The sequence below is a fragment of the Aspergillus japonicus genome (assembly GCF_003184785.1).
Source record: "Aspergillus japonicus CBS 114.51 unplaced genomic scaffold BO86scaffold_44, whole genome shotgun sequence".
In the NCBI taxonomy this organism is placed as follows: Eukaryota; Fungi; Ascomycota; class Eurotiomycetes; order Eurotiales; family Aspergillaceae; genus Aspergillus; species Aspergillus japonicus.
This window is the reverse complement of record NW_020291681.1, coordinates 106,648-119,056: the sequence shown is the minus strand read 5'-3', so window position 1 is coordinate 119,056 and position 12,409 is coordinate 106,648. Positions and strand designations below refer to the sequence as shown.

The following is a 12,409-nucleotide window of genomic DNA, read 5'->3' as shown; positions in this document are numbered from 1 at the left end:
AGAGTCTGGGACACATCCAGGTTACTTGCAGTTTAGTCCATACCTTGGCTGCGCTAGACTGAAACGACGTAATGCGAGACGAGTAGCGAGACGAGTAATTTGGGGCATGCCATGCCGGCCAGAAGAATTTCCTCTGCGTTGTGAAAACTATTAAGCCTCCATTTCCTTGCGACGCGACGGGATCACCGGGGCAACGGACGGGGCGTTGGACTACTTGGGAGTTGGAAGACTGCATCACCCATGGTTCCGTGGGTGGGAAGCGTGGAGCAATTCAAGAGTCGGTACTTAAGTTAGTCTAGTCTAGATAGTAGTGATAGTAGTAGTCTATAGATATCGTTGTATAGACTGGATGGTAGTACGTACCTGGTAGATGCATTCCCCTGCAGCCAATTTATATTAACTCGTGCGACGTTAATTAGTAGTTCCTGGTGTTTGCGCCTCATCCGATCTGGTCGGGCCCGAATCGATCGCTGATCCCATCCTTCTTCTCCTTCTTTCTACTTCTTTTGTTTCTCTTCCCCATTCCTCCTGCCTCCCCCCATTTTCGTCCACTTGACACTCACTAAGGCACACGCCTCTACTCTCGTCTTCAACGCGCCCTTGAGGAACTATTGGCGCTCCAGACCCGGGACTCTTGGCCGAGCCAGTAAGGAACCCCCGCCTCTCGATGCCTGTGCGCGCCTCGATGGACTGACGGATTGCTTGACTGTCTGGCATCGGAATGTAGGCGCATTCTCCTCCCACCACGCAATCGATCCTCCGCCGCCGCCGCCGAAGGAGACAATTCCAGGCAGTCCGAGGCCTTCGACAGGCGACCCGTTCGCTGTTCTTATCTAGTCAAGAGAGAGAGCCCTCCACTCAAGCGAAAGCGAGATGGCATCTTTCATCACCACAATGTCTGTCCCCGTCACCACCACTTCCTCTTCTTCATCTGCTGCCCCGCCGACTCCGACGTCTTCCCGGCGCCCTCTTCCTCCCCTCCCTCTCATCCCTTCAGTCTACCACAACACCGTTCATACTTCCCGCGCTCCTCTCTCCGAACCCCCCTCCTACTTATCACCGGCGGTGTTCGCGCTGAAAAATGACCCCTCTGGACTGACACCTCCCAGCAATGCTCGCACCCGCGCGCCCTTCAAGCCACGGTCGGCAGCCAAGGGCACCACCAGCTACCAACTGAGACAATTTGCGGAAGCGACGCTCGGCAGTGGCAGTCTGCGCAAGGCCGTGAAACTGCCCGAGGGCGAGGACTTGAATGAATGGCTGGCCGTGAATGGTGTGTTTTGAAAAAAAAAAAAAACTAACTTGAACGCCGAATGTGTATGCCACAAACGTGTGTCCACGTGCTGATACAACTATGTTGTTACCTTCGTTCCCGCAGTTGTCGACTTCTACAATCAAATCAACCTGCTGTACGGCGCGATCACGGAGTTCTGCTCGCCTCAATCATGTCCGGAGATGAAAGCGACCGATGAGTATGCGAAACCCGAGTTTCCCAGGTGGTATATGTTTCAGAGCTGACAAGGAGGTTTCGTTACGCATTCTAGATTCGAGTACCTCTGGCAGGACTCGGAGAACTTTAAGCGCCCGACGAAGATGTCCGCGCCCGAGTATATCGAACATCTGATGACCTGGGTGCAGAGCAGCGTCGACAACGAACAGATCTTCCCAAGCAGGCTCGGTACGTGATGCCCCATTTATGGTTCACCTGGTTCTGGCTACAGCAGCTAGAGCACTCTACAAACGATGACATTGGCGGCGGTGGCAGACGCTAATAATTGGAAAACCACTGCAGGTGTTCCCTTCCCGAAAGCGTTCCCCAGTCTGGTGCGACAGATCTACAAGCGTATGTACCGGGTGTATGCGCACATTTACTGTCACCACTACCCCGTGGTGGTGCATCTTGGCCTCGAACCACATCTGAACACCAGCTTCAAACACTACGTGCTGTTCATCGACGAGCATCGCTTGGCGAGCGGGAAGGATTTCTGGGGGCCTTTGGGCGACCTGGTGGACAGTATGCTGCGGAGCGACTGATTTGCGGGCGGGCTGTCAGGCGAACACACGAGAGGATGACAGGACCAGGGCGTTTGGGCGTCGAGGCATTCGTAAAAGGAAACATTTAAAGAAGGTCGTAGAGGCCGTCCGGCGTTTTTGTTTCGTTGCTGATGAAGCTATTGAGTTGATGGGCGTTGCATTGCCGTTATTCCATGTTTGTATGCGCCGCATCAGAGTAATAAGCAGTATCTCTTTTGTCCGAACCACCAGCTTTTAGTAGACAAGTTGTCGTATGAGTATGAGTAGTTGTAGTAGTACGAGGGGGGGAAAGAAGAATAGCCGAAAACCCGGCGTGTGCGGGAACTCACGTGACCACCCTAGCCGGCAGGAACTGAACCTGGCCCCGAACCTCGAGACGCCATCACCAAACGCACCGCAAGTCAGTCTCCATCGACGAACACCGACGTCTTCTCGCATCTCCCTCCCCTCCACTCCCCCGGCTCGCCCAGGTCCTCCTTCCTACCGATCACCATGTTCTCCGTTCGCCTCGCCCGCGTCGGCCTCCGTGCCTCCGCCCAGCAGTTCACCGTGCCTCGCACTGCCGCTCTCAACGGTCTTCGCACCTATGCCACCCCGGCCCAGGAGGTCAAGCCCCCGGTGTCTCTGTTCGGCGTTGACGGCACCTACGCTACTGCTCTGGTATGCACACCTCACAATCACTACGGTTCTGCCTGGGATGGGTGGTCCAATTCGTTGCTGTGACGTCTCCCTCCCCCTCCGCACTCGGTCCAACGGGTGTGCGCGCGCGGGCTGCTCGAATCCGTCTCGTCTCGTCTCTTCAACCAAACGAAAGATCAGCTTTCTACAACATGGAAAGGCATCAATCACCGCCCTACACAAAGACTTGAACCAACACGAGACGGAAAGCGAGCAAGGGAACACGAACACCAGCAACGAATGGGCGGCCAAACACCAGCCCTTGTTCAAACCATGCACAGAAAATCCCTCTCCCTCCAAGAAACAGAACAATACATTCGGGCTAACCACCAAACCCTCTTGGACAGTACACCGCCTCGGCCAAGTCCGCCGCTCTGGAGCAGACCGCCAAGGCCCTGGGCAACCTGGGCCAGACCCTCAAGGCCGACCGCAAGCTGATCGAGATCCTCAACGCGCCGACCCTCTCCGTCTCCGACAAGCAGCAGATCATCGCCGAGCTGCAGAAGGTGGCCGGCGGCGCCGACAAGGCCGAGATCATCAAGAACTTCCTGGCCACCTTGGCCGAGAACAACCGCCTGGGTCTGCTGGAGGGTGTCTGCGAGAAGTTCGCGACCCTCATGGGCGCCCACCGCGGTGAGGTCGAGCTGAACATCACCAGTGCTCAGGTAGGTTACTCTGGAAATAATCCCATAAGGCACCTCAAATCACTCACATTCCAAACAGGAGCTCGACACCAAGACCCTCAACCGTCTCGAGCGGGCCGTCTCCAAGTCCGAGTTCAGCCAGGGCAAGAAGCTCAAGGTTGTCTCCAAGGTAGCCCTTCCCTTTCCCCCAACTCCCTACTCAAAACCGAACAACTAACACTGGAAACAAAAGGTCAACCCCGACCTCCTCGGCGGCCTCGTCGTCGAAATCGGCGACCGCACCATCGACCTCAGCGTTTCCTCCAAGATCGCTAAGCTCAACAAGGCCCTCACCGATGCTCTGTAAATTTTTTGCTTTTTTCCCAGCAAAAAAGAAATTGACTTGTGTTGTGTGTTGATGGAAGCGCAAAAAAAAAGCAAAAACCGTTGAAAGCTTTTGTGTCCCCAAAGAACGGTCTCTTCCATCAGTATAACTATACTCCATCGCCCTCCCACCCTTCATCCATACACCCCCATTATCTCACTTCCTTGATCCGTCATATAAATGTATCCTAAACCTCAATTACGCAATTTTTCTTTGAACTTCTTTTTCGGGGGGGGGGGGGTGGGGGGGGTGTAAAATCGTTTAATAGTGGATTTTGATTTTAGTTTGGGAGGTGTAGATATGCTGTAGATGTAGATGTCGAGTGTATATACCAGGGGGGTATGAGGTGTGCATCCGCGGTGATGGTGCCACCGAGTCTGATGTTGCTTGTGGTGTAGATGTAGATGTAGATATGGAGGATATTTCCATACCAGGAGTTTTACCGAGAGCATCAATCTTCTAATGGCAAGAAGAATAGTGGTGAGCTTAGCCAGGTGAAATAGACGTACACTTGCACCATCATACATTCTGACAAAAGACTCATGGTCTAGATGGATGGCGATGATCACGAAGCACAAGGCCCAGTGACGATCCGATCCTACGCAGCAGCATTGCTCGCTCATTTCTTTTCGACCGTACAGACCCATAGCCACTACACGAGAAGCAGGGGCTAGCACTGCAGGCCAAAGGAAAAAAAATCCGGGGCAATCATTGCAGAATCCCCCCCCCCCCGCTTGCGGGTGGTCTGCGTCTCCGATGTATTGTACCGTGAGTATAGCTCGGCCATATAGTCAGGGTGGGGAGGGACTCTTGGGTTGCAGATATCAGGGACATATATGCGTCGACTACTGGTTCAAGGTGAGTAAGTATATCTCGTTGGTTTGCGTGAGCCATTCGGGCATTTCCTTTTTTTTTTTGTTGTTGTTGAAGTGAAGCGGTGTTGGTTCTACATAGTGAGGAGAGGATGCATTTGACTATCACTGCATTTAGGTTGGGATTTCGCCGAGGTCGGTCGATATCAGGCTCGGGGGTGGTTTGGTTGATGATCTTATCATGTTGTAGACATGTTCACACAGGTAACGGTGTTAGTCACAGCAGTTGTGCATCCCGCAACAAGCCGGACATGACGAGAACAAAAGCTACGGATCGATGCGGGCGATGAATCTATATCTACGGCAAGCAGTCCGTTGGAGGGATCATGGCATGATTCGATATATGCAGCAGCTCAGCGTGAAGAACACAGATGACACAGATGGACAGACAATCTTGACTTATGCTTTCGAAATGATCACCGCTCTAAAAATCAACAACAATACAGCCCATCTAACACATCTTCCTTCGGAAATAAGCATATGTCTAACTTTGTACTAGAATCCAGTCCCCGTTCCGTTCATTTCCCTCTCGTTCTGTACCCTTTCCCTTCACAAAATCAATGACCGTTGCCGTTGGGGGCGTGGTCTGCCTGCGCCTCAAACTCGTCCTCGTACGCTCCGATCGAAGCTTGACTTCTTACGCGCTGCAACTGACTCTCCACGTACTTGTGAACGTGCTCGTTCTGGAGGTCGGTGTCGACTCTCTGCTGATTCTCATCCTCGTCAAGGGCAGTCTCGGGAGCCGGGGTCTCGCGTCCGGAGAAAGTGGACTCGAAGTCGCTGCGGTTGCCGATAGACCGGGTCGTGGAAGAGCGGCGGACGCTGGGACGACGGCTGCCCCGTGGGCGGGAGAATCGGGTGAAGACGTCGTCGAAGTAGTGCGATGCTGCTGCATGGGGAGTGCGGGGGGTCTGTGGGAGACGGCAGTTGATACTAATAGCACTATTAGCCAGGAACAGTAGACAGCTAAAAAGTATGAAGTGTGACCTACCCTGTGTCGTGGATGACCTTGGCAATCAGACCAGTCCATCCGCACTGGTGGGACGCTCCAAGACCGCGGCCGGTGTCTCCGTCGAAGAATTCGTGGAACCACATGTAATCCTTCCAGTGCTCGTCAAAGTCGAGGAGGTCAGATCCGTTGTGTACCGCCCGGCGGCCTTCGTCGTTTCGGGCGAACAGATGCTGCAACCGGTGCTGAATCTCTTCGGCTATGTGTCCGAGATGCATGTACTCGCCGGAGCCTGTGGGACACTCGATCTTGAATGAATCGCCATAGAACATATAGAAGCGCAACAAAGACTCGATGAGCAGGAAGTTGACGCACAACCAGATCGGCCCACGCCAGTTGCTGTTACCTCCAAACAGGCCACTGTCGGAGTCTCCTGGAACATAGCTGACCCGGAATGTCTGACCATTGACATCCATCGAGTAAGGGTGCTCGCCATGATACTTGGACATCGACCGAATGCCGTGCTCCGACAAGAACTCAGTCTCGTCCAGCATTCGCTTGAGAATTTTCTCCAGGCGGTCCTTGCTCACCAACGCTAGAAGGAGTCGCTCGTCTTTACCGCGGTGCTTCATGCTTGCAATGTTGCGCTCGGCCACATCTTGGCGGTTCTCAACGAACCATTCCAAACGCTTCTTGAAAGATGGGAACTTGTTGATCAACTCTGGCTCAAGTGTGAGGACGGCATATAGAGGGATCAAGCCGACCAAAGAGCGCACAGGTAGCTGCTGGGTCCATGGGTCACCGTAGGAGATCGCATCGTAATAGAAACTATACAGTATAAGTAATCCTTCGATCCGTTTGGTATTGGACCACTAACCCATCTTCCTCGTTCCAGAGGGATGATTCCTGACCACCTGATCGGAAAGTCATGGCATCACTAATCAGAATGAAGTGCTCGAAGAATTTGGAGGCAACTGGGCATCAGTCAGCACACAAGCGGCTCAAGATGGAATCGAGCTTCACTTACTGTCCTCATAGATCCTCCGATGCTTGGCCAGCTCCAACGCGATGTTCAACATGCACAAGCAGTAGAAGGCCATCCATCCTGTGCTATCGGCCTGCTCCAGCACACCGCCGGTGGGAAGAGGCTCGGAGCGGTTGAAGAGTCCGATGTTGTCCAGCCCCAAAAAGCCGCCTTCGAAGACGTTCTTGCCGTCGGAGTCCTTTCGGTTAACCCACCATGTGAAGTTTAGCAACAGCTTCTGGAACACCCGCTCCAGGAAATCAAGGTCCTGCCGTCCGTACATCTTACGCTCAATCTTGAAGACTCGGAACGTAGCCCATGCATGAACAGGAGGGTTCACATCACCAAAGTTCCACTCGTAGGCCGCAAGCTGACCGTTGGGATGCATGTACCACTCACGAGTGAGGATGTCCAGTTGCTTTTTCGCAAACTCCGGGTCGATCATTGCAAGTGGGATGCAGTGGAACGCAGTGTCCCACGCAGCGAAGAAGGGGTATTCCCACGAATCGGGCATCGACAGAATATCCTCCATGTACAAGTGTTTCCACTGTTGGTTTCGAACGTGCTTCCTGCCTGGAGGAGGTGGGATCATCGCGGGATCGCCATTAGCCCACTGGTCCCAGACGAAGTGGTAGAACTGCTTGTTCCACATCATGCCGGAGAATGCTTGCCGCTGAATGTTGCGCAAGTCATCGCTCATGGGCAAAGGACTGATATGGTAGTAAAAGTCATCAGCCTCGTTTCTGCGCTGGTCGATCACATCGTCCAACACTTCTTCATCGATGAACGGCTCTAGGCGCCGAGAGAAGCGGAAACGAACGACCACGCATTCGCCGGGAGGAACACCCTCGCCCTCGTCAAAGGCATACCAGGCGGCAAACTTGGTACCCTTGTTCTCGGGATTGACTGCACCCTTCTCACCGTTGACAATGTGACGATGGAAGGCGTCCTTGACGTAGGGCTGATCATTCTTGGTGTTCCAGAGAAATTCATTGTTGGTTTCGTTCTCGGTGAACAACAGTTGGGGAACCACATCTTCCTCCCCAGTCACAGACGGAGAAGGAGAGAACCGGACATAGCGCTCGCCGAGTTTGTGGTGTTTAGTCTTAGCGATCAGAGGATAAGTTTTCTCCACGGACGGCTTCTCGTTCTTTTCCTCATACCCCCACGCCCAGGTGTTGCGGAACCACACATGCGGGATGATGTGCAAGTGTGCTGGCTCAGGTCCTCGGTTGTAGGCGATAATGCGGAACAGGAGCTCTTCCTCATCGTCGTCTTCTTTCGCAGTCTCGATGAAGATATCCCAGTAACGGTTCTCATCGAAGGCATCCGTATCGAGGATCTGGTACTCGCGGTCACTTTTGCCGCGTCGTGCGTTCTCCTCAGCAAGCTCCTGGTAGGGGAACTTCTTCTGGGGGTACTTGTAGAGGAATTTCATGTAAGAGTGCTGTGCGCGTGGTCGGATTAGAAACCACCAAAGTCAACCCACGCCGAGAGAGGAAAGGGTCTTACTGTCGGAGTGTTATCGAGGTGGAAATGGGCCTCCTTGACACTCTCGCCATGGTTCCCCTGGGGATTGGATAGACCGAACAGGCGCTCCTTCAGGAAGTCGCTAGAATTGAAGGTGAGCGATGTTCACTGCAGACATGGATCGAACACCACGTACTCTTTGCCGTTCCAAAACGCAAAAGCGATGTTTTGCAAACTGTGGGTATCGGACACACCGGCGATACCGTCCTCACCCCAGCGGTAGGTTCGGGACCGCGCATGGTCGTGGGAAAAGTCTACAGCGGATCAGAGCGATCAGTCATGAGTGGCATAATCAGCATGTGAGCGCAACTTACAGCTCCAGGCGTCTCCATTCTCACTGAAAGTGTGGAAAAAGAAGATTTTCCGTCAGCTATGGTTCAATTGATGCCATTGATGCATTCTTGCAGCGAAATGCACGAAAGAGAACGCTTACGAGTAATCTTCGCGAACTGCGGGGCGGCAAGAGAAATGAGGTCATTGCGTCAGTTCATGTGAAATCTCCCAGCCTCCAGATCGAAGGGGGAGAGCATACCTGTAGCCCATTGTCTCTCAGCGACGTAGGGACCCCAGCGTTTCCAGTAGCGAGTGCGCTCGCGATCTTCCTTGAGTCGTTGCTCCTCGCGGGATTCGTACGAATGCTTGTCGATGAGGACCATGGTGACGCCGATTGCAGGCCCTTCGGGTAGTAGATAAGATAATCTACCACGAGAGGGAGAATGGCAAGTTACGAACAAGAAGGGGAAGAGGAAGATAGGGAGAAAGTAGAAAGAGAAGAAAAAAGCGAAGAAAACGAACGAAGGAGAAGCAGGTGAGGGGAAGGGGAACGAGGAAGAGGAAGAAAGATGACGGAGTCGGAGTAAGTAAGTTAGTCTTAGTGTAGAAAGTGAGTGAGAGAAAAAAGGAAGAGGAGGAAGCCGGAGAAGAAGAAGATGATGATGATGATGAGGGGAGGGGCAGCAACACAACCAAAGGAAACAAGGAATCCTTCCGGTAGCTCAACGACAACGAGCTAGAAGACTAGCTGAACTTGATATTAATTAAACTAGACTACGGTACCGACTAGCTATCATTCATGCTGCACGACAACACAGAGCATAAGAGGGGGGTGTGATACGAGAGCTGCGATAGCAGAGTCTGCCTGCTATCTTATGGTCTGGACCCTCGCTCGGACGCCTCTTTTGGCGCTTTTCTGGGGTTTCGCCCGCGTTTTCCCTGGTTGGGGCAGAACAGCACTGACATCATTGCCATCATGGGTGTGCACCAGAATTCCACCGAAGAATTGCAATTTGAGATTGCCGACTCTGCATTGCTCCGTCCAGAGTTACACTCACCATCGACCCCGTAATATCATCAATACGAACAGGATTCGCCATTTGCGGTTAGCAGATTCAACACCATATGGCGGAAGGCGGAAGTTGAGACTAGATAAACCCCTCGGGAGAATGACTCGACCAGCGTGCCAGTCTCAAGATCTTTTCTGGTCGGATCTGGCTGACACCCCGTGGATCGGTCCTGAGTCCTCCGTGCTCTCCATTGCAATCACGGCCCGGACGATTCCAAAGCTAGCCGTGACAATCAAACCGAACGCGGCTGGCAGGAACAAAACCAATTTCAATGCTCAATGGACTATCCACACGACAAGAAAGGCATTTCTGCCCATATGGAGCCGAGTTAGGGCGGTAAGGCACCATCGAGCAGCCTTAGGGCCGTTATATCAGAGAGGAATACTCTTGTCAAGCGCTCCTGTCGCGGTAGGAGATGGATGGATCGGCGCTGTCGGTCGGGTCGGGCACGGCACTCGATCGACATCGACATGAGCCACTCTAGGAGATTTCTTCTCTCCCATTGACTGCTCATCTACTCCGTAGCACCGCACAGCAATGCACAGATGGTTTGGGCACGGAAGAGAAGGAGATCTTTTTTCTGGACTCACATTCTCCGAGGGATCGATCGGATGCTGTGCAACAAACAATTGGGCTAAAAATAGACCTTCGAGGGGAGGGGCGACTCCTCAGTCCGTTACCCTAAGACAAACACAGCAGCCAGCCCACAGCATCTTCTTCCTCACTCTCAATTCATCTCCACAGAACACTCGAAACGTTCAAGGAAACAACCCGCTCATGGAATAATCCACTTCTTGACTATCAGAATATCATAATGAAACATTTTACGCCACAGCAGAATGATAAAACACCCCTTCACCCACTAGACTCGTGAGATCGTGGCATGCACGCTCAACTCGGTCATCGACGCTACCCAGCGCGAAAAGAACCCGAGCAACAAAGGCTGTGCACCGACATCTGCTTGACCCTCCTATACGACGAGGTACGCGTGAGTGTGGGAACACGATGGCCGGTGCAAACCAACAGAAAGGTAAAGAAAGAGAAAAGAAGAAGAAAGAAAGAAAAGAAAAAAAAAAAAACAAAACAAAAAAACAATAACCAATTTCTCCCAAACATGCTCGCCCGATAAGGATATATAAAATATTGTAGCAGTGAAGTCGAAACCCATCAAATTCTCCTGTCCTTGAAACCATAACCCAGATTATATGCTAATGTGCCACCGCTGGCCCCGCCTCCATGCCGTTACGAACTGCGGCCTTGGCTGCGTCGCAGCTGTTCATCGCCACTGGAGTATTGTGCTGAATCGGTGGGCGACGACGACGCGGATGTGTTTCCTGATCAGCAACGATGGCGGTTAGCGATGTTGTTATCGACGAGATCAAATGGCGAGGCTCGATTTACCTGAGCCTCCGTAGAACCGACCGTCTCTTTGCGCTGCAGGGTTTCTGGACTCCATAATCACCGACTGTCGAGCTTTGAGGCGTTCTTCGGCTTCGCGGATCTTGGCTTGAAGTTGTTCGAGTTCGCGGGTCTGGATCATCATCTGCAGCTTCCTGGTTACGTTGCTCTGTCAGCCCATGCGATCGTGTGGTTATCTGCCAACAGAGGCCTGGCACAGGATGGGTCTCACGGTGAACATCCGTTGAGAGTGGGAGTGGAACCTACTTTTGGTCGATGGTCTGTGAGAGATGATTGACATCGGTGTCCAGAGAGAAGGCGCTATCCAGCGCGGTCGAAAAGGCCTGTGCCATGGTCCTGCCATGTCTTGGTCAACGCCCACATCGAAGAACAGAGGAGAGGAGCGCAAAGGAGTACGAACGACTGAGGGCGACCGCTGGGCTTCCATTCTTGCTCCGAGTCCGATGACATTTTGATGGTTGTGATAAGAGTGTTCGGTTGATCCGGTGGGCGTTGGCGTTGGGGAAGAGCGCGGGATACGAGAGAGCTGTGGCAACTGGAAGGTAGGTATGGCGGGAGAAGTAAGGAAAAAAGGAGTATGCGACACGCAACAGGCTGAAGCTCGGAGGGGAGTGATTTGGGAGCGCGCGCGTCTCTAGCGGAACAGGGGGTGTTGGAAGTGGATATGATAGCACGGACGGGGTGGGCCTTACGCCTTAAATTATGGGGGGGAGGGGGAGATTAGGAGGAGAAAAGAGGAGTGGAAGAAGAGGCGAAGAACAAAAGAATTTCTCCAACGGGAGAGTGCTGTGGACACAGAAGGTAAGTAAGACTGAGTTAAGTTAATGCGTGGAACAGTCGGTCAGATTGCAAGCGCTTGCTGTCCCCAAGTGACCAACTATAAGCCTGGAAGGAGGGGGGGAAGGACCACTTTTGAGTTATCTGAGCTTTAGTAGAGACACGGAGTAGTCTGGTGAGTGCTCATAACCTGGTTACAATTAAGTAGCTGACAGGGGCACACAGCACGATCGGCAGAATGACGATGGCTGGCGCTGGGAGGGGGTTCCAAGAGGCGATCTGATGCAAAGACCCTCTCTGCGTGTGGATTCCTGGGATCGGTTATTGGTGGTGGTGCATGCAAGATTCTCCCAGGGTGGGCTGGATGTTCATCCATTCATCCAAGTCCATAGCAAGCAAGAGGAGGAGTCACTTAGTCTTCCTTTACTGAGGGAGTGTGGAAGTGCCCTGTTGATTGAATCGGATAAGTTTAGCTTAGGTCTAGTCTAGTCCGTAGTGACTGAGGTGGGCAAATAGTCCTGTTACTCTTGGCCACTAGTAACTCTTGACCCTCTGGTTGGTGAGTATTGTTATTTTAATTTCATTATTGCTCCGTCTTTCTAACTGTGATGGAGATTTCCCCTGAAACTATGGAGGATTGTACCCGCTCGGTACCTTTCACGTGACCCGTGCCCCTCCCCCTAACTCCATCCTCGCCAGAGCTTTCTACCCGGAACCGTACTGCCACACACCCTTTGAGTTTAATGCCACCGCCACAGGCCTCTTAACTTAGCAC

The 12,409-nt window shown here is 52.7% G+C and overlaps 6 protein-coding genes across 6 annotated transcripts; 3 read left to right on the top strand and 3 right to left on the bottom strand.

The window, feature by feature from the left end:
- The first annotated feature begins 385 nt into the window (after positions 1–385).
- BO86DRAFT_390925 (Mob1/phocein family protein) lies at positions 386–2,258 on the top strand. The gene is made up of 6 exons (XM_025672491.1): positions 386–646; positions 728–896; positions 1,110–1,273; positions 1,379–1,472; positions 1,545–1,678; positions 1,793–2,258. The coding sequence occupies exons 2-6, from the start codon at positions 874–876 to the stop codon at positions 2,032–2,034; spliced, it is 657 nt and encodes a 218-aa protein (XP_025525433.1). The 5' UTR covers positions 386–646; positions 728–873; the 3' UTR covers positions 2,035–2,258.
- A 170-nt stretch (positions 2,259–2,428) lies between these two features.
- BO86DRAFT_390924 (F1F0 ATP synthase subunit 5) lies at positions 2,429–3,938 on the top strand. Its single transcript, XM_025672490.1, has 4 exons — positions 2,429–2,694; positions 3,060–3,377; positions 3,436–3,525; positions 3,589–3,938. The coding sequence occupies exons 1-4, from the start codon at positions 2,527–2,529 to the stop codon at positions 3,700–3,702; spliced, it is 690 nt and encodes a 229-aa protein (XP_025525432.1). The 5' UTR covers positions 2,429–2,526; the 3' UTR covers positions 3,703–3,938.
- A 1,182-nt stretch (positions 3,939–5,120) lies between these two features.
- Positions 5,121–9,131, bottom strand: BO86DRAFT_149640 (uncharacterized protein). Its single transcript, XM_025666293.1, has 9 exons — positions 8,628–9,131; positions 8,529–8,544; positions 8,410–8,432; positions 8,232–8,349; positions 8,078–8,177; positions 6,569–8,012; positions 6,419–6,515; positions 5,584–6,369; positions 5,121–5,525 (listed from the first exon to the last, which is right to left on the bottom strand). Exons 1-9 carry the CDS (start codon positions 8,749–8,751, stop codon positions 5,150–5,152), a joined length of 3,084 nt encoding a protein of 1,027 aa, XP_025525431.1. The 5' UTR covers positions 8,752–9,131; the 3' UTR covers positions 5,121–5,149.
- Position 9,132: 1 nt separating this feature from the next.
- On the top strand, positions 9,133–10,087 carry BO86DRAFT_149639 (uncharacterized protein). The gene has a single exon (XM_025666292.1). The coding sequence runs from the start codon at positions 9,244–9,246 to the stop codon at positions 9,910–9,912; it is 669 nt and encodes a 222-aa protein (XP_025525430.1). The 5' UTR covers positions 9,133–9,243; the 3' UTR covers positions 9,913–10,087.
- BO86DRAFT_149679 (uncharacterized protein) lies at positions 10,088–10,863 on the bottom strand. The gene is made up of 2 exons (XM_025666294.1): positions 10,840–10,863; positions 10,088–10,772 (listed from the first exon to the last, which is right to left on the bottom strand). The coding sequence occupies exon 2, from the start codon at positions 10,629–10,631 to the stop codon at positions 10,263–10,265; it is 369 nt and encodes a 122-aa protein (XP_025525429.1). The 5' UTR covers positions 10,632–10,772; positions 10,840–10,863; the 3' UTR covers positions 10,088–10,262.
- On the bottom strand, positions 10,681–11,307 carry BO86DRAFT_401730 (uncharacterized protein; the record flags this gene model as incomplete). Its single annotated transcript, XM_025673798.1, has 4 exons — positions 10,681–10,772; positions 10,840–10,991; positions 11,104–11,193; positions 11,258–11,307. 4 exons carry the CDS (start codon positions 11,305–11,307, stop codon positions 10,681–10,683), a joined length of 384 nt encoding a protein of 127 aa, XP_025525428.1.
- Positions 11,308–12,409: the final 1,102 nt, after the last annotated feature.